This window comes from Sciurus vulgaris (genome assembly GCF_902686455.1).
Source record: "Sciurus vulgaris genome assembly, chromosome: 2".
Lineage (NCBI taxonomy): Eukaryota > Metazoa > Chordata > Mammalia > Rodentia > Sciuridae > Sciurus > Sciurus vulgaris.
This window is the reverse complement of record NC_136462.1, coordinates 132585463-132606702: the sequence shown is the minus strand read 5'-3', so window position 1 is coordinate 132606702 and position 21240 is coordinate 132585463. Positions and strand designations below refer to the sequence as shown.

Here is a 21240-nt window from a genome sequence, read left to right as displayed (position 1 = left end):
GTCTGATAAATTAAATAGTTAAAATGGTCACTGGTTATAAGGTTTTCTAATTAACTCTCATCCAACAGTGCTGCAATCTTTCTTTTAATGGCAAAATTCCTAACTGAGCACTTAATTAGTACATGTCAGTGAAAATAAAGCTTGGAGTATCACAGAAGAATAGTGAATTCTAATGTATTTTATAAAGATAAAAGTAAAATTCAACTAATATGATTATGATAAAATTAAAATAAGAACTTATGTGAATGGTTGTTACATATTTTTTGAAAAACTGAAGGGTCATTTCAAGATAACTTGACAGTTACTTGCTCTGGCAAATGTGACTTTCTTTGTTATGATAATGTTGAAAAACCCAAGATCAGGTGTTCCAAAAATGAACTGTGACATTTTGGAGGTTCTACAGGTCTGTTTTCTAAGATCTGTGCATTTTTCCTCATTTACTACTCAACAAGAAATTTAATAACTATTAGGTACTTTCTTGGGCTAACTATATAATGATAAGTAACACAGACACATTCACCATGGGGCTTACTGTCTAGTGAGAAAGAGATCAGGAGTCAAACTATGACATACAACATGTAAATATAACAGAATCAAATGTGACGAAAAAAAAGTTCAAGGGCTCTAGAACACGCAAAACTGTGAGTCTTGATCTCATTTGGGAGAGGGAGAAGGTTTCTTTTAAGGTGAATCTGACCTGAGAAAGAAGTGAGTACCAAGTGGATGGAGTAGAGTATATGCACAGAGAAGCATGCAGAAAGCAGCATAGGAAGAAGGAAGAGCAATGGAAAATGGAAAATGGAAAGCGAAAAGACCAGGGAACATCCAGGTGACTAGAGCCCTGGAGGAGATAGGACCCAGAAGGAGGAAATCATGGCACCTATAACATATGGATAGGGCAAAGCTATAGTGGAAGCACATGGGCTTATAAGACTTCTGAAAAGTGAAGTGACAAAATCTGATGACGGACTGGAGATGGGGAAGGGAAGGAAAGAGGAAGACATCAAGGCTGACCCCTTGGTTTCTGAGAGCAGGCTGGGGGAGGCACGATGGCCATATTGTTGAGTTTGATTTTGGACATAATGAGTTTAAAGGGCCTTACACATCTCCATATGGAAGATGTCAAATTACACTGGAGATATAAATGTGGTGATCATTAAAGCCACAACCTGAGTGAACTTCATTAGGAAGGGAATACAGAGTGGCAGAAGGAAGTGGCCTTAGACTCTATGTGATGTCTAGAGAGAAAAGAGGATGGACCTGCAGAGGACACCAAGTGGCAGCTAGGAAAGGGGCAGTGGGACAGTGGAAAGCAGCAGCAATTAACAATGCAAGGGCATTACGATGAGAATTATTAACAATGTGCCTGCCCCAAAGAGGATATTTGAGAAATGCCTTCTATTTCAGTGATACAGAAGTTACTGATCACTAGAAGATGCTGCCAAACTTGTTTTAAAATATTTCCAAAATGTTTCAAAACCACTGTCTTAGGCATCATAACTTCACAGACCTAAAGAAAACACCCTGAACTATAAGGAAAGTTTGATTTATCCTGAAGTATGTTACCTGGAAATCAAGTACTCTGAAAGTTGTTAAAGGCAATGTTTTTGCAAGATGCCAGCAAAGTAAGGTATGCAAGTGTTTTATAAACCAAATAATTAAATTATATTTACTATAACTTAAATGTTATTTAATTTTAATATATTCATATTCTTTACAAAATGGCAATTCTTATACAGAATATATGGTGTAACAAATAAGATCATGCCAACTATTTGGAATTAGTAAGGGGCTTACTATATCTATTTATGACAAGCAAAACTTCCTAAAGTGTCAAAGATCAATTCTCATTTACCTCTGGTCAATTTTCCTCTGTTGTAACACATCTTTGATGAGGGCCATTCGAACAAGAGCACTGCCATTTGAGTGGCTCCAACACCAGAGCTACAAGAGAGGCAGAATCTGTACTTCACTGGGTAGAAACACTGGATATCAGCATCAATTACATTCAATAGAAATCACTTACTGGCATCCTTCTTCCAACAAAAGAATGGGAAAAGATTTTCAGATCTTGGTCTGCTAAAGAACTTGGAACTACAAAGTATTCTGGAAGGCTGGAGAAGAAAAAAAGAGATCACACATGAGTCCTGTACTCAAGACAGAACAATGGACTGTGCAGACCTCATCTATAATTAAACACATTTATCCCTACTTAATATGTATTCCACTTAATAGCCACATTGGTGGGCACCATGAGGGGCCCGAAGTTCCTGCACTTAGTCTATAATTTGTGATGTAGTCAATTCTCACAAAATTAAAAGTTACAGCATGAGAAAAAAAAAAAAAAAACTTTTAAAATGAAATATTTTCCAGAAAGACGACTAATCAAACATGCACTCTCTTGAGAGGCTGTGGGTAAGAAAATGCCAGGTGAACAAAACAAAACTCCATAAATCTACCAAGAAGTTTTAGCTTCTGTTCTCTTATTTCCAACGTTTGCCCTACCAATCCCTTTAAGGCACAGTCAGATTCTGAGATACAGACCAAACAACAGTTACTAGGGGGTGAGCTCAGTGCAACCTCAGAAAAACCTCTCCCTCTTCCATGTCGCCTGGCAGGTGGACAGAGGCAGGCTAGTCAGGCCCTATAATGTGCTTCTTAGTATGTATACCAGGATAAGCTGGCCATACAGGTCAAATCCAAGAGGAAGCAGAAGACAAAACCTACATCCTCCAAAGTATGTTCCCCAGATCTATACACCTAAAAGTTTCCAGTACTGGATCAACCAGTAGTAACAGGGTAGCACATTTTGAGATTATTATCTGCATGAATCAATGAGGACATCAATGATCTTAAAACATTCCAAAAACTTAACCAGTACTAAGTGATACTTAGACAAATTAAAAAAAAAAAAAAAAAAATCCTGGTTACTTATGAAGGATTCTAGAGAATCCGCTTACTATTCTGAAAAGTTTTAAGTAAAGGAGAAAAAGTAAAGATGTATACTACTTTTCTTGTTGTATGAACTGTATTTAGAGTATTAAAGAACTGGTAAAAAAACTAATAGAAAACAGAAAGATGACAGGATTAGAATATGACTAACAGCAATCCTTAATAAAATGATGGATCTGGGTAATCATCCTCACTCCTAGTGAAAATTATTTTTGGCAGCTAAAACCCTGATATAAAAAAGGGAGCTCTGTGCTGGATTGAGCAAGCTGACAGCCCCTCAGCCTACTAGTCAGTGAGTACTATAAGTGTATGGGTGTTGGGGAGTCAGACAGAGAGAGAAAGAAAGACAAAGTGAGACAGCCTGAGAGAGGAACACACAGACACATCAAATGCCAGCTGGAGACTGGACATAATATACCAGGAGGCATGGGGCACCATCTAATGAAACATTCTTGCCCAAAATACTGAACCTGGATTCAACTGCACCTCTAGAGCTAATATTTTACAGGAAATACAGAAGGTAGAGGAACATGTTAAAAGATAGCACAGGGATAAAAGAAGCAATATCTAGAACGGAAAATTCTACAGAACAAATGACCTGGCTTTGTTTGTAAATACATGCTAAGTATAAAGATTAAATTAGATTAAAAGGTCTTAAGAAATACATCAAGCAAATTCAGCATAGATTTCTTTAAATTGTGATCTGAACAAACCAACTTTAAAAAGATGATTACAAAATAAAATACAAATAAGGACTGATCAAATTATTCATGACAATTGAAATAAATGTCAACATCTTTCAATGGATACTGATACTGTGAAAATGTTAGGAAGTCCTTATCTTTAAAGTATCTGTTAAAACACTATTAATGGTTATGTATTGGCTCCACGTACAAACAGAGAAACAACATGTATCCCATTTGTTTACAATAAAAAAAAAAGAGCATTTGTAAAAATCAATTTTCTTTCAAAATGGGAAGTACACGATGTTAGTATTATGAGATCAAACATAAATATGAAAGTGACACTTTTTTCTCTCAAAAAATTATTAAAAATATTCTTTTTAATGTAACTTGAAAGTTATCAAAGGCAGCAGAGTTTGATTATTCCCCTCAGAAGTCACTTCCAGTTATATACAACACTGTTAAAAATGGACTTACCAAGTGGATATCATGTAACCCTCATTAATAGAACAAACTCTCCACCCGGAGGCACCGGTCCTCTTGATTTCTCTGTCCCAATCTGAGTAAGTTTCAAAAAGTGGAGTTCTCTGGCTGCTGCCACCACTAGTTCCACTCCCTCCTCCTCCTCCACCTCCTGAGGGTACTCCATTAATTTTGTTAGCTGCAGGAAAACCAATATTATTAATTTTAAGTTAAATTTTGGTCACATTTGCTCTGTTCTTTCTGTGTCTCCTGCCACATCCATGCTCTGATGCAGTACCTCCTCCCTGCTTCATCTTTCAAGACTCCAAGAATAGCCTTACCTTTTCCATTTAAAATTAAGTAGTCTCCTTATCCAGCTTTTCCCCCACTCCTTTTCCCCCACTCTTGGTTTTATTTCTACTGGCTCTTGTCTCCTCTGTCTTCAAACACAAACAGGTGAGCTTGTTTCTGAAATGATTTTAATTTGATCACATAGGTTCCACTCTAGTTACTGTGCCACACACCTTTCTTCCTTCCTTTTACTGGCCATCTTCCACATGGTGAAGAATGCCTGCTGCCCATATTTCTTCTCTATGTATTTTTCTCCTTATATTTTAACTGTCTTCCTTCCTTATCATTCTATGGAAACTATTCCTGACCACTCCCTGCCAGCCCATTTTTCCTAACCCAGATCATAGGGTAAACCCAAGACATTTGCTTATTTTCTCCACATATTTTGCCAGGAAAAATGAATGCATCCAACCATTATCTCTGTTCTCAAGTCCTCCTAATCTTTCCTTTTTCTAATACCAACTTCTCATGTATCTACCCATTAGAAAATTCTTAGTTTCCTGTATATATTCACTTTGCTCTTGAATTTTATTGCACTAGAGTACTGGCCCCATATGGAGTTTTCAGCAGGGGTGGGGGTGGGGGCGGGTTGTGCGGACTTGAATTAGCAAGATGCTGTCCCTAAGAGAGGAGCACAGCTATCCTCTAGGAGCCCAGTTACAGCTTGGAAGCACCTGCAATGTGGCTAGAGAAAAAGAAGCTGCCTCAATGTTAAGCTAGATCTACTCTGGGGTGACATATGCTGCAACTCTTCATGGTCCAGTGTCTTACTGCCACAGGCTGCCAACTGTGTCAGGTTGCCGGGCTAACATCCCTGACTGGATGTTCCATACTTAAACTGACCACTGACTTAACACAAGACACACTGCCCTGAAATGATGCTTAGCTGCTAGCCCCAAACTTTGAATCACGCTAATTTTTCAGCGGAATCAAGCAAACCTAAATGGCTTCTCTTGAACACAAAGAGCCCTCATATAATGGTTTATTTACCATTATTCCAAATTCCCATACTTCCCTGTAGCCACACAAAACACTTTTCCATGAACATGTCATGCCCATTCCTACTGATTATTTATTAACTCCTGGTACAAGACAGGTATTTTCTGAGAACCTATAATGTCTGAAAGCCTGAAAGCAGAAAGATAAGTAGGGTTGTATCTCTACTTTGAAAGCACTTAAAAGATAGTAGGGAGTTAAGTACAATAATCACAGTACACTGGATGTCTGAGTACAGTTAGGAAACCCCAATGCTTCTGAGCAAAGCTGGACCAAGAAAGTCTTCATAACTTGACCACACCTGGATGGAGTCCTCAGGAATGAGCCATAAGCTGCCAGGTGGCTGGTGAGGAGGCATGCTGGGCAGATAAGAACATTTAAAAAGCACAGTGCAATTGTTAAACATCAAGTAATTAAATTCAGCTAGAACATAAGGGATGCAAGAGGTGATAGAAGAGGAGCTAGAAGATTAGATAATGTCTAGACCTAAGATCTATGTTGCCCCAAAGTGTAACCACTAGAAAGCTACATGTGTCCATTTAAATTGAAACTGAAATGAAAATGAAATTTAAAAAAAATAAAGCCAGTCCTTCAGTTGCACTAACCAAATTTCAAGTGCTTAACAACATATGTAGCTAGTGGCTACCCTAGAGACAGTGCAGGAGGGAATACGTCCAATACTGGAAAGTGCTACTCTAGACTATGCAAGGTTGTTTTGTTTTGGTCTCAGGGATTGAAGCTAGGGGTGCTTAAAAACTGAGACACATTCCCAGCCTTTTTAAAATTGAGACAGGTTTTCCCTAAGTTGCTTAAAGCTTGCTAAGTTGCTGAGGTTGGCTTTGAACTTGCGATTCTCCTGCCTCAGCCTCCCAAGCTACTGGGATTATATTATAGACGTTTACCACTGCTCCCGGCTAACTATGCAAGGTTTTATGTAACATGTTAGGAATTCTGCGCTTTATAATTCATGTGTCATTGGAATTAACTCACTCAGTTGATTCCGATTTTGACAGCCTGTTAAGCATCAATATGCCAATACGTTTATAACCTCACATTCCTCTCTATCTCAGCATTTTCTCTGGGTAACACAACAATTAGAAATGTGCTGGGTGACTTGGAAATTGTCATCTCTACAGAAGACTAAGTCTGCATGGACTTTTCAGGTAATTCTGAAGCTATACAGTGTTCCAGAGCACCAAAACACAGAAAGCTATTCAACATTAGAAAATCTAAGCAATTCATCAAATGACTAATAGGAAAAAACTGATCAGTTCAGTAAAACATTTGACAGAGTTTGACACATTTATGATTTTAAAAAAAGACCTTCAGCAAATTTGGGATAAATGAAAATTTTCTTGACTTGATAAAGGGTATTTACCAAAAACACCTAGCAAACAGCATTATTATTAAAACTAAGGACAGAAACAATGCCTGCTAGCATTGCTGCTATTCAACATAGTACCACAGGTCTTGGACACACAATGGGATTAACTATACCACCAAAAAGGAAGCATAACAAACACACTCAAAACTTTGCAACAGGTATGTGGATATGTGAACAGTTTGGTGGTATACCCCTAGCAAAGGGTCTAAAACTGAATATTTTTTAGTGTTTTCAGTTACAGACTTTAATAAATGAAGCTAAGAATGTGCTACCTTGATGAGATTATTTCTCAGGTCAAATTTATTCACAAGATCTGTCCAAGAACAGACAGATTCTGCTGTACATAAAATGAAAGCATATACAGGATCCTGTGTTGTTTGCTATTTTATAGGTTTCTCATGTTAAAATCCTGTCCATTTCTCAACAGTTGGGACTAGGCCTTTTATACATTCTATATTTTCTTCAATGAGAGCTCATTACTGAATGGGTAGCAGATTCTCAATGTGGTTTTACAGTCTGGAAATTCTAATGGTGACCAAAAAGCTCCCAAGGCCTGATGCCAGAAGCCTACTCCATATGTGGACCACACTAAGGGGCTACAGCAACAAACTGGCAAAGTGGTTCATCTTAGGAAACCTGGCTCCTCCGAAAACTACCTGACTGAAGTTTTATGACACAGCTCCTCAGCAGACTAAAAGCAAAACCAGTTACTAAATGCTTCTGGCCTTGGCCATCTTCTGTGATACATTTCAGAAGTCTAATCCTAGACTGTTGAGAGTATTTAAGGAACTTCTACCTAATTGACCCCACTGACATTTAGAACAGCCTCAAGCAACAGGAAAAATATTAAATGTGGTCAATATATGAAAAGACAGCCTATAACTTTGATCAGATGGCAGAAATTAGAAGCAAAAGAGAAGGGTGAAAAAAGTAGAGAATTGTGGTCATTAAATAATTTCAAGAAAAGTGAGTCAACAAAGTAGTTCTTAACCTGAAGATTCTGGTCGTGTGGGCCTGTGGCAAAGTCAACATATTTCTAAAGGCTCATCCAGTGATTTTGATGCACGTAGCTAGTTAAGAACCAATATTCAAGAGATAAGAGGATCAGTCACAATCATTCACAGTTATATTGAGACCCTTTAGAGAACTGACAAGTGAAAAATACCTACACTGTATGACATGGATTATGTACATATTTTTCAAATAAGCACTTAAAGGAAAATCTAAGATGAAGATTTATGTTACCTTTTAGTAATATAAAATTAACAATGTTCACTGACATATTCTGATATGAAGCTTCATTATACTTTCAGATTACATCACACAGCATTTATAAGCATGTCTGTAATGACCTAGAGTTGCTGACACTGAGCCTGCAGACAACTTCATGAGGTTTTCAATTTTTTAGTCCAGAAGCATAATCTGACATCTTATCAATTTAATAACAAAGATGAATCTCTACTTTTGACATTATTTGCCCAATAATAATCTGACTGAGGAAAACAGTCCTCATAGTTTCTTTGAAGTTAATAGAGAAAAAACAGTCCTTATTGTTTGTGTGAAATGTTTGGAAGCCTGTGGGTGATACACAACTTCTTGTACAGAGCTGGTTTTTACTAATGTGATACTGAATATGAAAGAATACCTCAAAATGCTTAAGGCCAGCTAAGGGATTCTTTTCCTAGATAATTGCAGGGGACATCCTCCAACTTTGAATCTTAATTGTGCAAACAGCTTTATCACCTACCTGCCTGCAAAAAGGACTTCTTTAATCCAGCCAATGAATCAAGGTGCCATCCAGAAGTTCAAGAGTGGATTATTGGGCATCTTTCACTCACAAATTAATGAATTCTGACTGCAGTGTGTGGAAATTTCAGGCTTCTTTTGATCTTAAAGATGCAGTTTATGCTTCTGTAATAGCATGGAAGGATATTAACAGATTGTACCCTATGAAGACACTGAACAAAACTTTGTCCAGTGTTATGTTCATGAAGTACTTGCTGCAGAAGGAGGAATCTGAAGGATGTAATTAAAAAAAAGTGTTCCTGAATATTTTAAGTATTAATCATCAAATTTTATCAACAAGTTACATAAAGAAATAAGAAGAACTGATTGCTAGAAAATCCAGTGGTAAAAGATTTATGGGTAGATAAACTATTTAAAGTATAATAAACCAGAGATGCCCACAAGGAATGAACAAAGGAAAATGTGAGAAGTAAGTAAAGCAGGCATCATGTTACCAACGGTATGATGAAGCTGACTATATTTACTGAGCCCAAGTCCTGCAGAAGTAATGAATCTGTACATGAAACCAAATCACTGCTATCAGAGAAAAGTAGCATGAAGAACTGGGCTATATTATAAACAAACTGAAGCAGGAATTGAAGACTATCTCCTACAACTCTGTACCTCTTGAAACTTTCAGCACTTTCTTGCAACTCTGTGTGAGGATCTAACTGAAGATAACCTTGGTGATCATTGTTCTGTAGTCTGATGATGATCCAAAGGAACATTTACCTGACTAATGGTACAGGCTGTATATTGCTTTATATTTAGGCAGTAAGTGAATTTACTTTTTATTAAAATAGAAACTTTTTAAAAAAGCCTAAGTTATAATTAATACATTTCAATAAGGTTAAATATTTTTGTTATTCAATTTCTATACAGTCCAAGATAAAAGCTGTTCTGCACACATTATTTATATATCTCTCTCTAGTGTTGATTAGTATCTTTTAAAGTAATGAAAATGTAGTTATACAATGTGTACTTATACTACATTTTAATGCATTTACAATATAGTGATACTGGAATACACTTTAATTATACAGGTTATTTCAATTATATGTTTTAATGTAACATATATATAATTCCAGTACAATTAATAATCTGTTAGTCCTAGGCTATGCTGGGGTAAATGGATCTTTCACTATAAATACACAATTGGTTTATTTTTCTTCCTTAGACAGTGAGAGAACACATGATTCAGTCAGCAAGTCAATGTGTAAGTTGCTGATAAACAAGGGGGTTAATAGAAGACATGGACTCTTTCTTTTTCTCTAACTTTTTATAAATTTTAAAGCATGGTTTATTGAAAATTACATGACATAAAAACAGAATGTACAGAATTACATGATCATCCAGAATTGTCCTTTGTGATATTACGGCTGACACAGATATATGGACAAAACCCATTTATTATCACAAAACTGCCTAGAAGATACCTGCGTCCTTTAGCAAAATATTCATCTTCCTTTCATTTTTATTCAGAAATATAAAATAAGTATTTTGACAATCTTAAAGAACTCCACTAAAAGTACTGAAGCATTTCAAGTTTTGTATAAAATCACACCTTGCCAGAGAAGTTTATGCTTTTTACTCTCTTTAAAGTTAAGATTACTTTAATTCAAACTACCAATTAAAAAGGGTAGGGAATATATTCTTCACCATAAAATAGAAGTCAATGACTAGACATAAAATATCTGATATGACTTTTATGAGCCCATATTTACGGCTGTTTAAAGGTTCTTCCAGGTTAATTTTCAAGAAAAAAATATGGCAAATGTTGGCTCTTTTAATATATAGCGCTTACTTTTCTAACAATTATGAAGCTAATAATTCTACAATCATTAAAGCCCACGTACATGGAGGCTTCTGATAAACATAAGAATAAAATTTACACATGTAAAGTTAGTCACAAATTTAACATTTTCATATTTACCTGAATTGTGGTATTTTTTCCCAACATATTCAAATGCAAAGAGTAGCTGGAGGTCTGTTGGCTGGGAATAATGAGCTATTGCAAGGCATACCTAGGAAAAATTCTACATTTAGAATTTGATTTTAACACACTTAGTTAAATGAAATGTACAATAAGGCCTTGGTCACTGGGAGTGTCATCCTGGGGCAGTGATCACAGATAATATTTACATGCTTTTCTGTTGACCTAGAATGTGAAGGGCTCCTTAAGGCCAGGTATTTCATTCATTGTTGTGCCCCCAAGACACTGTTCAATTTTTAGCTGGTCTGGGATAAGTATTCGGTATATATATGATGAGTTGAAATTTAACTGTAAAATAATTTTATTCTAATAAATGAAACTTGAATGCTAAGGAAGCATTCTCCAAAAAAGTAGTGACAACATATTCACTCCAAAAAAAAAAAAATTTCAAATTTGGTGGACTTCATGTAAGGCATGAAATTTTAATGTTTACACTTCATGGATTAACAAGATCTAAATTTAATAAAGAAGCCAAAATTTTAAAAAGTTAAAACCAACAAGAAACTCAAAAAAACAGGTGGCACAGAAAAAAACATCAAAAAAAAAAACCAGGTTTATATAAAATAGTTTGAGACTATGCTCTGTGGTGGAGAAAAATGTTGGTTTTCTACTCAAACAGATCACAGCTTGAGTTTTAGTTCTAATCAAGTTCTTCCTACACAATCCATGTGAAGTCAATATCTGTCTCCCAGCTTGTTTGCTCATCTGTGAAATGAAAATAATACCTAGGCTCTTGCAAGTATTAACAATCTTAATGCATGTGTGGCCTTCAGAGGAACTCTATGTGGAAATATGGTAACTACAGTTGGTTAGAATGAAGAGTGGTTTTCTGAATGTAAAACACCTGGACTAGACTGTGGGAGAAAATGTCTTCAATGAACAAAGAAGAAAGAAGAAATTAAGACACATGCAAAGAAAGAACAGCAGAAGACCTTACTTAAAAATATTAAGTTAGAAGGTAAAGCACCAAGCAAGAATGATATACTTTCAATAGGAGCAAGCAAGAAAATCTGAGTTGTTAGTTCATGTCAAATCAGTGGTTTATGGAGCAAACTGATACAAATTCCATTAACCAGTAAATATGTGTCAGTTTGTTGCTTAAATGATACTTTTAAATCTTATAAAGAATGAGCATTTCCTCTCTTACTAAAATACAAAACCAAAGGGTCAGAATTTATAGCTAGTTTGACCAAAGAGAAAAAAGGCCACTTCCTGAAACTGACATATTTCAATGTCTCAATGCCTATTTAGAGAGCCTTCTAGGAGAATCCACTTAACAAAATTTAGGAGAAGGCTGTCTACATTCCCATCCTTAATCTGTTCAACAGTCTTCCTTTAAGTACTTCTACGAGCAAAACTACTAAAATCTGTACCTTGATAAGGTCCTCATTACTTCCTATTCCTTTGGGCACCATATGTAGTTTATAAGCTTTGCTGCATTTTTCGCTAGAAATTTTTATGTTTGTCCCATTCTGCTATATTGCCATAGCCACATCCTTAAGCCAAATTCACTTTATGGCACCTCTGTGGGCTTTCTTGCATTCTAGAAATCCCCAACACTGAAGAATTCTCTTTTGTAGATGTAATTTTGGCTAATAACTGCTGTCTGCTGTGGTTCCCCAGTGCTTGCATAATAAATTTAATCTCCTAATTCTTGTTCTATCACAAAACTGGTTCTCCTCACAAAATATCTCCTAATTCCCAAAGTTCCCTCAGTAGTCTGTGGTCAGAGAAAATGTTTTGTACACATTCTGTCTGACTTGGCTCCAGGCATCTCCTCTGTCATGCTCATCACTTGGAAAATTCTTCTCCTCCTCTCAACCACGCTTTCTTGGAAACTGGCATGTCTGTTCAACACTACTTTCTTCCCAAGCCTTACTAGACTGAGCCAATGTCAGAGTATTAATTCCAGAAACCCCTGTTGTCTCCAAATAATGGCAGTTCCAATATAAAGTACCTCTTTAGTTAACTGTTCTTATAACTGTTCATTCAAGGTATTCACATAATATTTATGAGAGTGGATAAAAAGAAGCACATAGTTGGTTCTTTATTATATTTCTATCATTAAATTCAATTCCTTCAGAGTAGATGCTACATTTCTCATTCATTCAATAAATACTTACTGAGCATCTACCATGTTCTAAGCCCTAGGGATGCAGTGAACAAAACAGATACAATCTCTGTCATCCTTAAATTAACAGTCTAGTGGGGTAGACAGAGTCTAAACAAGATCAAAAAGAACAACACAAAAATGGCAAGTTAGATAATCATAAATGCTAAAAAAGCAGGGAAGAGAACTATGAAGGTTTAAAGTGAAGAGAAGAGGGAAGCAGGTTAAAAATTTAGAGAAGACCAAGAAGACCTCTCTGCACAGACTCAATAAAGAACTGAAGACTTCCACATTTTGTAGCATCACTTCAGTAGCTTTCTGAAGGTGTACTGCATCTAATAGTAGCAAAAACACTAGTCTATGAAATTAGTCACTAACATATTAATGCATATGCTCCTGGCCAATAATATTAGCATATATTTCCTCCTCCAAGACAATTAAAAAGCAGTCGCATGCCCTGTTTACACAAAAGAAATTCACAGATCAATGATAATGCAACATGTCTTTTTGTGGCTGCAAAGCAAAGAAACAAAGCTATCTGCAAAGCAAACCCCAAACAACCTATTTCTCTCCTTAAAAATAATAGTATCACATTAAATTAGGAAAAAAATGAGTATGTACAATAGTATCTCCATTTAAAGAAGGCTACAGAAATTACTATGAAACTGAAACTCAGTTTAATGACTTCCACAATGGTTCATTTTCTTGGATGATGGGGTAGAAAGCCAGGCATTCTTTCCTTTGTACTTTTTCATATATACTATTTTAAAAGTCTATGTCTAAATTTCTAGCTTCCATTTCTCAGATTCTGAAAGATTTTTTAAAAGTAGGTCTCATTTCCACACAAAATTATTCTTATTTTACAAGTATTCCCTAGGCAATTAAAAATTGTAGAGAAATTCCAGTTCCACAGCTGATGGTTTCTGTTCTAAAACCAGCTGGGAGCACAGCACTGAGCTCAAATCCAGAAGACACTCAAATTTCTAGTTCCATCACATTTATTAACAAAACTGGTTTCCTGTATTTCTGTGGTCTGAAAGCCACCAAGGAGTATCTGATTCCTTGGCAAAATGATAGTCCAGGAAAAGGACAACCTGTTATTTAATTAGATGAAACGAATCCACTTCCAGAAAGCAAGCCTGAACAAGCAGTTCACAATTAACTAACTTAAGAATAAACTAGAGATAAAAGGCATATATTTAGCTTAACATCCATCTATATTTTAAAAAATGATAAATTGTTTAAAATAATCCTTTTTCCTCCTCTGTCTTAAGTAAAGATTCTTTTAAAAGGAAATGGGTGTCTCAAAGTTACTATGAGATTAGATATCAAATTTCCTATCATCAAATTCCTTCTTTCTTCATATAAACCTTTCCCAAATATCATTATTTTCCCATAAGAGCCCAAGGACAATGAGAATGAATGATAATGGATGCAGTTGCACAAAGTAATCTAATTTAGTCACAATACAATTGCAAGAAAACCAAATAGACAGGTTTTAGAGCAACATTTAATAAAATGTGAACCAATTTAATATTCTGAGACTTCATATTTCAAACAAAAATATAAGTGCTTTTGATATTTCAAAACAAATTGATGGTTCACCCACTGAACTCCAAGTGTACATCTGATAATTTTTAAACTTATAAAATCAAAGCATTTTCCAGAGAAAACAGCATGCAAAAGCTTCCAGAGGTAAAAAAAAAAAAAAAAAAAAAAAGAGCCATAGCTTCTGAATTACTACCTAATTTTTTTTAATTTTTTTTTTTTTTTTTTTAGTTGTCAGTGCACCTTTATTTTATTTATTTATTTACATGTGGTGCCGCAAGTCGAACCCAGTACCTCACACATGCCAGGCAAGTGCTCTATCACTGAGCCACAACCCCAGCCCCACTACCTAATTTTAGATAAAAACTTTTACTTGAAATAAAAAACTATGCCAGAATTTTTGTTTTTAACTCACAAAGCCATTAAGCTTTGGTAGCCACACACAATTCAACTGTTTGAAAACATAGAAATCAGAGAAAAAAATTCCCTACTTGTATTTTCACTTTCCCCCCCATGACTGTACAAAACACAAAGAGTATTTCTTTCAGGCCCGAGGTAACATGTTTTTTATATCTTAAGATACTGGGCAAAGAATTTTTGTCAGAAACTTGTTCTTGGGAAAGGGAACTAGCTTGTCCTGTGTGGACACGTCAATAAAGCCTTCATCATTCACCAGCTATACAACAATCAAGGGAGATCCTGAATTCACAGAGCACTTAACTATGTTTTGTTCACTTGGCAACTAACCATTTGTGTGAGAACATCTTTCATGCTACTACTTTGCACTGTTATTTAATATTCATCTATTCCTGCTTTACCTTCTCAACTAGACTGAAACTCTTCAGGGAAAGAAATTACGTCTTATACCTTTCTTTCTAGCTTACAAATTTCAGGACATTGCTTCACATGTCAAAAATGACTGACAATTCTAGAAGTCTCAAGACCTAAGTCAAATAATTATGATTTCCATTTACTAAAATACTGTTCTCTGAAATACACAGTAGGAATGGGGGAAGATTAAACTGGTAGGAGTATTGGCCCAATCATATAAATTTTTCACTTAAAAAATTTTATCCTAACTTGATCTTACAAGTTCTGTGTTGTCCCTATTCTTAAGATGCTATATATCTTTTTGTGGGGAGCTGGGGGTTACTAAGGATTGAACTCACAGGTGCTTAACCACGGAGCCATGTCCCCAACCTTTTTATTTTGAGACAGGATCTCACTAAGTTACCTAGGGCCTCACTAATTTGCTGAGGCTGGCTTTGAACTTGTGATTCTCCTGCTTCAGCCTCCCAAGTCACTGGGATTACAGCTGTGAGCCATGGCACCAGTGATATACTATGTATCTTGAAGTTAACATTTTCATAAAAGGGTTCCTGCTGCTTTAGTCAATGAAATTACAAGTATAAATTTAAGTCTGAGAAAATAATTTGGCTAAATATTTTATGTATATTATCATACTACCATACTATGATATATTTACCATAATATCTAATCAATTCTAAAGCTTTTCTACATAAGAATAGGCATCTCAAATTGGAAATGCCACAATCACATGTAGAAGAATCAAATGGCTGAATGTGACCAAATACAGTATGCTGAGAGATGGTTACATAGACTTGGTTTGAAAACTTTTAGCCACAGGCCTGTTATCACTCTGCCAAACAGTCTCAGTGGTCATGCAATTTTCATATATTCACCTCATATTTGTTGTTCTGTGAAGAAACTGTTAGTTCTAATTCTAAAAACAAATTCATCACCTCATAACCATGGTATATGAAGATAATCTGCCTTAAGGTCTTTTTTATAGCCTCATTTGATATCAACAGAAACCTTACTGCAGTAAGTCTACTGACTATGAAAACCTAATGTGCCCTTGCTGATGCAAAGACTGCTTCTATCCTGAGATGGCAAATTCCCAGTCCAGTAAGACACTGTTGTTCTAGTCTCAATATATGGGAGCATGCTTTCTTCTGGAAAGTCTGTTACTATTTTCTGCATTTGCTACATCAGACAGAACTGAGAGGCATTAGCTGTCATTCTCATTCATTTGGAAAGGGAAAATATGGAATCAAGGAAGTGGAGACTTTTGCCCTTGAATTTTACTCCACAAGTAGGTAATAAACATACCTTGGAAGGCAGGGAAGAAATAAGCCAATTAAAAAGTTCCTAATTTTGGGTTGTCCCTGTCAAGTCTTACTCAAATTAATTCAAAGATTTATTTAAACTACTAATAATTATCAGGCCTCTTCTATAATTAAACATTACTAATCCTATGTAACCTAAATCTAGCTTTCGGTTGTTGATAAGATTCTGTGGTGCTATATAAAGTCTTACCAAACCTCAGTTATAGTATATTCTCCAACTTTTCAACCTTACTAACTAAAAAATGAAACTAGTTAGCAATGGTTATAATGGAAAAAGACATGCTAATTTCCATAAGAGTCTTTAATATTTTAGGAACTGATAAAAATTATATAGAATAATTTAGAGTAGACATAAACTAATACAAGGAAGTAGTTCTGTGAATATTCTTGGCTTTGGCTTTACCTAAGGAGGTATCCAATAACTTCCCCTAAAAATAATCTGAACAATTGAGAATGAAAACTTCTACACAGAACTGAAATTGGCAAATGTTAGCACAGAACTCAGGTTCATAAAACTTAACAGTATTACCTTTTTGGCACTTTCAGGACCTGATTCATCAAAGCGAAATCTGACAATTCTGAAATCTTTACAATAAATAATTAACTCCGTTGGATTAAATTTCAATTTCTGGTTGGGTCCAAGGACTTTCTGCTTCCTTTTATGATCATTTACTAAAAAAGAGAAAAAAAGGAAATGTATAAGATGTCTTTGTTGTTACTTACTCTTTCATACACGTCAGTAAAATTCTTAGTGAAAATCATTTCAAGGTACCCCATCACCTAAGCATTCCTTTTCTGAATCTCATATTTGTCTATAATCTCTAGAACTTTTGTGGGGGGAGGGGTGAGTTTTAATTCTGCTTTTTGAAGACAAAAGATTCTTTGCACAAAACCACTACCATCTAGATATATTTAGTGATTAAAATTTTTATTAAAAAGAGGATAAAAATTAGAAACTATAAAAAGCTATATCTCCATTTTAAAATAATTCTATATCCCATTTTAAAATAATTTATTGATTTCTTTCTCTTTTATCTACTTCCAGGGTGGGAGAGAGGGAGGAGAGGTCAAACTAAACTTACAGAAATAAAATTTCAACTCAAGTATTTCAAGGAATACTTTCAAAATGAAATCAACTTTTAGAGACCAATTACTTCTTTTTTCTTTTTTAATTGATATGGCATCTTGCTATACTGCTCAGGCTGGCCCCTGCAACTCCTAGGCATTCCAAGTAACTGGGACCACAGGCTCTGCACCACACTTGGCTTCAATTTCTAGAGGGAATACATGCAGAATATTACATACCTGTGACAATTTGTTCAATACATGTTAAAGGGACATCATGTTCTCCAAGAAGAAGGTTTCTGTAATGGAATTTCTGAAATGAAAAATCATGTTCATATTAATTCTTTCCTTAATCTCACAGCAGTAATACAAGCATTACTTTTAAATGTGATGAGAAATTGTGACTACTAACTCTAAAATGCACAAAAAACTGTGTACATAGCCAGGACCATTCTAAGTATACAGTACCCTAGGACACACTTTGGTAGTACAGAGAAAGAAATGTATTCATGTTCTCTCCACGTTTCTCCCACACTTTAACAGATGGAAATGAAGTTAAAATGTACACCATAATACCACTATAATATCCAAGAAATGTAATATGATCAATTACTTCATAGCAAACATTTGCATGTCTGGTGCTAGATAAACTATCCACAAAGTAAGGAAGATGAAGGTCTGCTAGGTCACCAGATTTTAGTGGGTAAAATACTGGATGTTCACAATGAATATTTTAGAGGGAAAGTATTTTTTAGAGTAGAAAGTCTACTAGAAATAAAAACCTTTAGAAAAAGCTTTTGGCAAACTAGAGCTCATTATTTTTATCTGCTAACAATTTGTTTCCATTTCAAACCAAAGACATAATTGACACAATTAATCTGCTGTCTGTATAGCACTGGCTTATTTTTCCTATTATTGTTACTAGACTTGAGCTACTCAAGGTCTATGCTTCTCATTGATAGTGAAGTTTGGGGCCAGAGATCATTTAATGAAGCTAAAAACAAAGGGGAAAACCCAAATGCACATCAAAATATGCTAGTATCCCTACTTACGAGATCTTACGAGATATTTCTAAAGACCTCAAATGTAGTCTAAATATACATACAGATCAATAAACACACAAATACACAGGAAATATTATGATAAATTAATGAATGGCTGTATGACATATATTTACACATAGACCATTCAAAAAAAGTTCATAGTCAATAAGGAAGTGTTTCATTAGAGAACAACTATTGCTATAGATAAAGATCTAGGAGGCAAAAATGTGTAATATTTTGCAAATCAAAATAGAACTGAGCTAAGAGAAAAGTCTGGGATTTTTAAATTTAATTGAATAAATGCTTGAACTTTAGAAAATTTAAATTGTGTAGAATTATTACTTTGCAGTAAGAATACAAAATGGCAAGAGGGTTATTTTGATAAAAAAATTTGATAAAATTGATAAGAATCATTTTATCAATTTTTTTCACTCTTACTGTATACTAGAAACTAGAATTTGACATTTTGGGAAAAGAACTATTTGTTTAAAAAAGTTATGAAATCAGTAAAATGCTCAGCATTTACAAAGTTATTTGCTAAATAAATGATTTTTCTCTTTATGACTAGTTTAAAAGAGTATCTTTACCTTTATAAGTAAGTTAAAAGATTTGGAAGGGAAAAAATAACTCCCTTATTGAAAAGAATATATAACCAATGACCACAGAGGATAAATAAAACAAGATAACTTAAAATCATCTAATTCTATTCCTCAAGCAAATTCCCAAATTCTGCTTAGCTTTATTTTGAATTTTAATAGAACCTATTCCCAACATGATAAGCATTTATCAATAAATGTATTATAATTTTTTCATTCCTGTGATTTATATAATCATATGTTCTGCTTAGAGGTGGCTCCTTAACACAGTTAAATAGTATACAAATAAAACACACCTGTAATGGCATTGGGTCATCCGTAATAAAGGAGATTTTGAAGTTACTGCATATCAGTTTTCCCCATAAATCATACTGACTTGTGTCTGTTGCAATGCATTTTCTCACAAAATTGACTTCATTTACAACAATTTCTCCTTAAAAAAAAAAAAAAAAAAAGGGCCGTTACAATTACACCATAAAATATCAACAGTCATTGTGTGATCTACAAGGAAAATTTCTTGATTTGATGATGACAATAACTGATGCTTACTAGGTGCTGAGCACTGTGCTTTGTGTTTTCACAACAGAAACAGTAACAAGGCATCATTCTGCATTTGTAAGGTACCGAAACTGAGGCAAAAAGCATTTTGAGGTCTGAGTTGATTGAACCAGAAGGCTGCCCTGCATCTGCACTCTTTACTTCTGTATATTGTCTCTTGTTATTTTTGCTCAAAGGAGAAGAAATAAACTAAACCCTCTCCTTTAGAGTATCACTTGATGGGATATTTGTGTTTTATTAACATGAGACTTCATCCCTTAAATCACATCTTTGATCCCTTTTACGTTTTTTTCTTTTTTTTTGCCCCCAGTATTGGGGATTGAACCCAAGGGTGTTTTATACCTCCAGCCCTTTTTATTTTTAATTTTGAGACAGGTTCTCACTAAGTTGCCCAGGCTGGCTCCAAACTTGTGATGTTCCTGTCTCAGCCTCCCAAGTTGCAGGAATTATAGGCATGTGCCACTGGGCCCAGGTTTGATCCCTTTTGTAAAGGATGAGGAATAGCATTCAGGATTATTTATTTAAAAACATATTCCATAAAGCCAAATTCTTTCCTTAATCAAATTATAATTTAGTAGGCAATAAAAATTTAAAATAGAATTTGAATTAAAAAGAATGTTTAAAGAGGTAACTATAAGAAACCAAAAGTTAAAATGTGCTCTTGAAAAGAATAATTTTCTATAATTTATTTAAAGCTTAATTATCATTAAATCTTAATTTTAAGACCTAAAACTCAATTAGACCCAACAACATTTCTAAACCATCAGTTGCCAAGGTCAACAACAGAAAAGGTGCTGCTCTACTCTCCCCATTTCTATCATTATACAAACCTTTAACAGTGATAGAATCTGTTACTTGCAATCCCCAAACACCTACCAATTCATGAATAATGAAACTAATCTTAAAACAACCCTCTAACAAAAATGTTACAATAAATTTGAGTTATAATATAATTTTATCCAAAGTTCTTAAAAATTCACAAAGCTAATTTTAAGCACAGCTCCCTGACACTTACTTGGGGATTTAATTCCAACAACATCATGTCAAATTCTTGGTTCAAACCACATGAGTAAATTTCCATTCTGAACACAAGCCTCCTTCACATGGCTGAAGGTTCTGCATGCCTGGTGGGCCTCAGCTGTCTTTTTCACCCTCATTGCCCTAACCACAGTGGCCTGTCTATGAAGCCCTCATAAGTATCACAGGGGTTCCATCTATGGGGTCTTTAAAACATGATTCCGTTTTTGGAATATTCTTTCTTTTAGCTTAATCACTATATCAGGGATGTCTTAAAAAAATCTGCCTGCCTAGACTAAATCCTTCCTATCATAGTATGATAGACTTATAATACCACAGCTACAATTTTACACACACATACACACACACACACATACTTAATACCTACCTCACACTATGGATTATATGCCCCAAGAGGTTTAAAAAAAAAAGACTAATTTTTATTCAATGCTGAAACTTTAGTGCACAGAACAGTATCTAGCACATGGTAAGTGCCTGCTAAGTAAGTATAGAATAAATGAATAAAATCATTTCAGTACCCTGCTTC

At 34.9% G+C, this 21240-nt stretch overlaps 1 protein-coding gene across 1 annotated transcript in view; it reads right to left on the bottom strand.

Annotated features, from left to right (window-relative positions):
- The window catches only part of MTMR10 (myotubularin related protein 10), a 59772-nt gene that overhangs the window by 27673 nt on the left and 10859 nt on the right, over positions 1-21240 (bottom strand). The window contains exons 3-9 of the mRNA XM_079122113.1: positions 19415-19551; positions 17720-17792; positions 16944-17086; positions 10547-10637; positions 4113-4296; positions 2027-2114; positions 1856-1944 (exon numbers count right to left, since the gene is read on the bottom strand). Coding sequence (XP_078978239.1) covers positions 1856-1944; positions 2027-2114; positions 4113-4296; positions 10547-10637; positions 16944-17086; positions 17720-17792; positions 19415-19551 — 805 coding nt within the window. The remainder of the gene's footprint in view (positions 1-1855; positions 1945-2026; positions 2115-4112; positions 4297-10546; positions 10638-16943; positions 17087-17719; positions 17793-19414; positions 19552-21240) is intronic.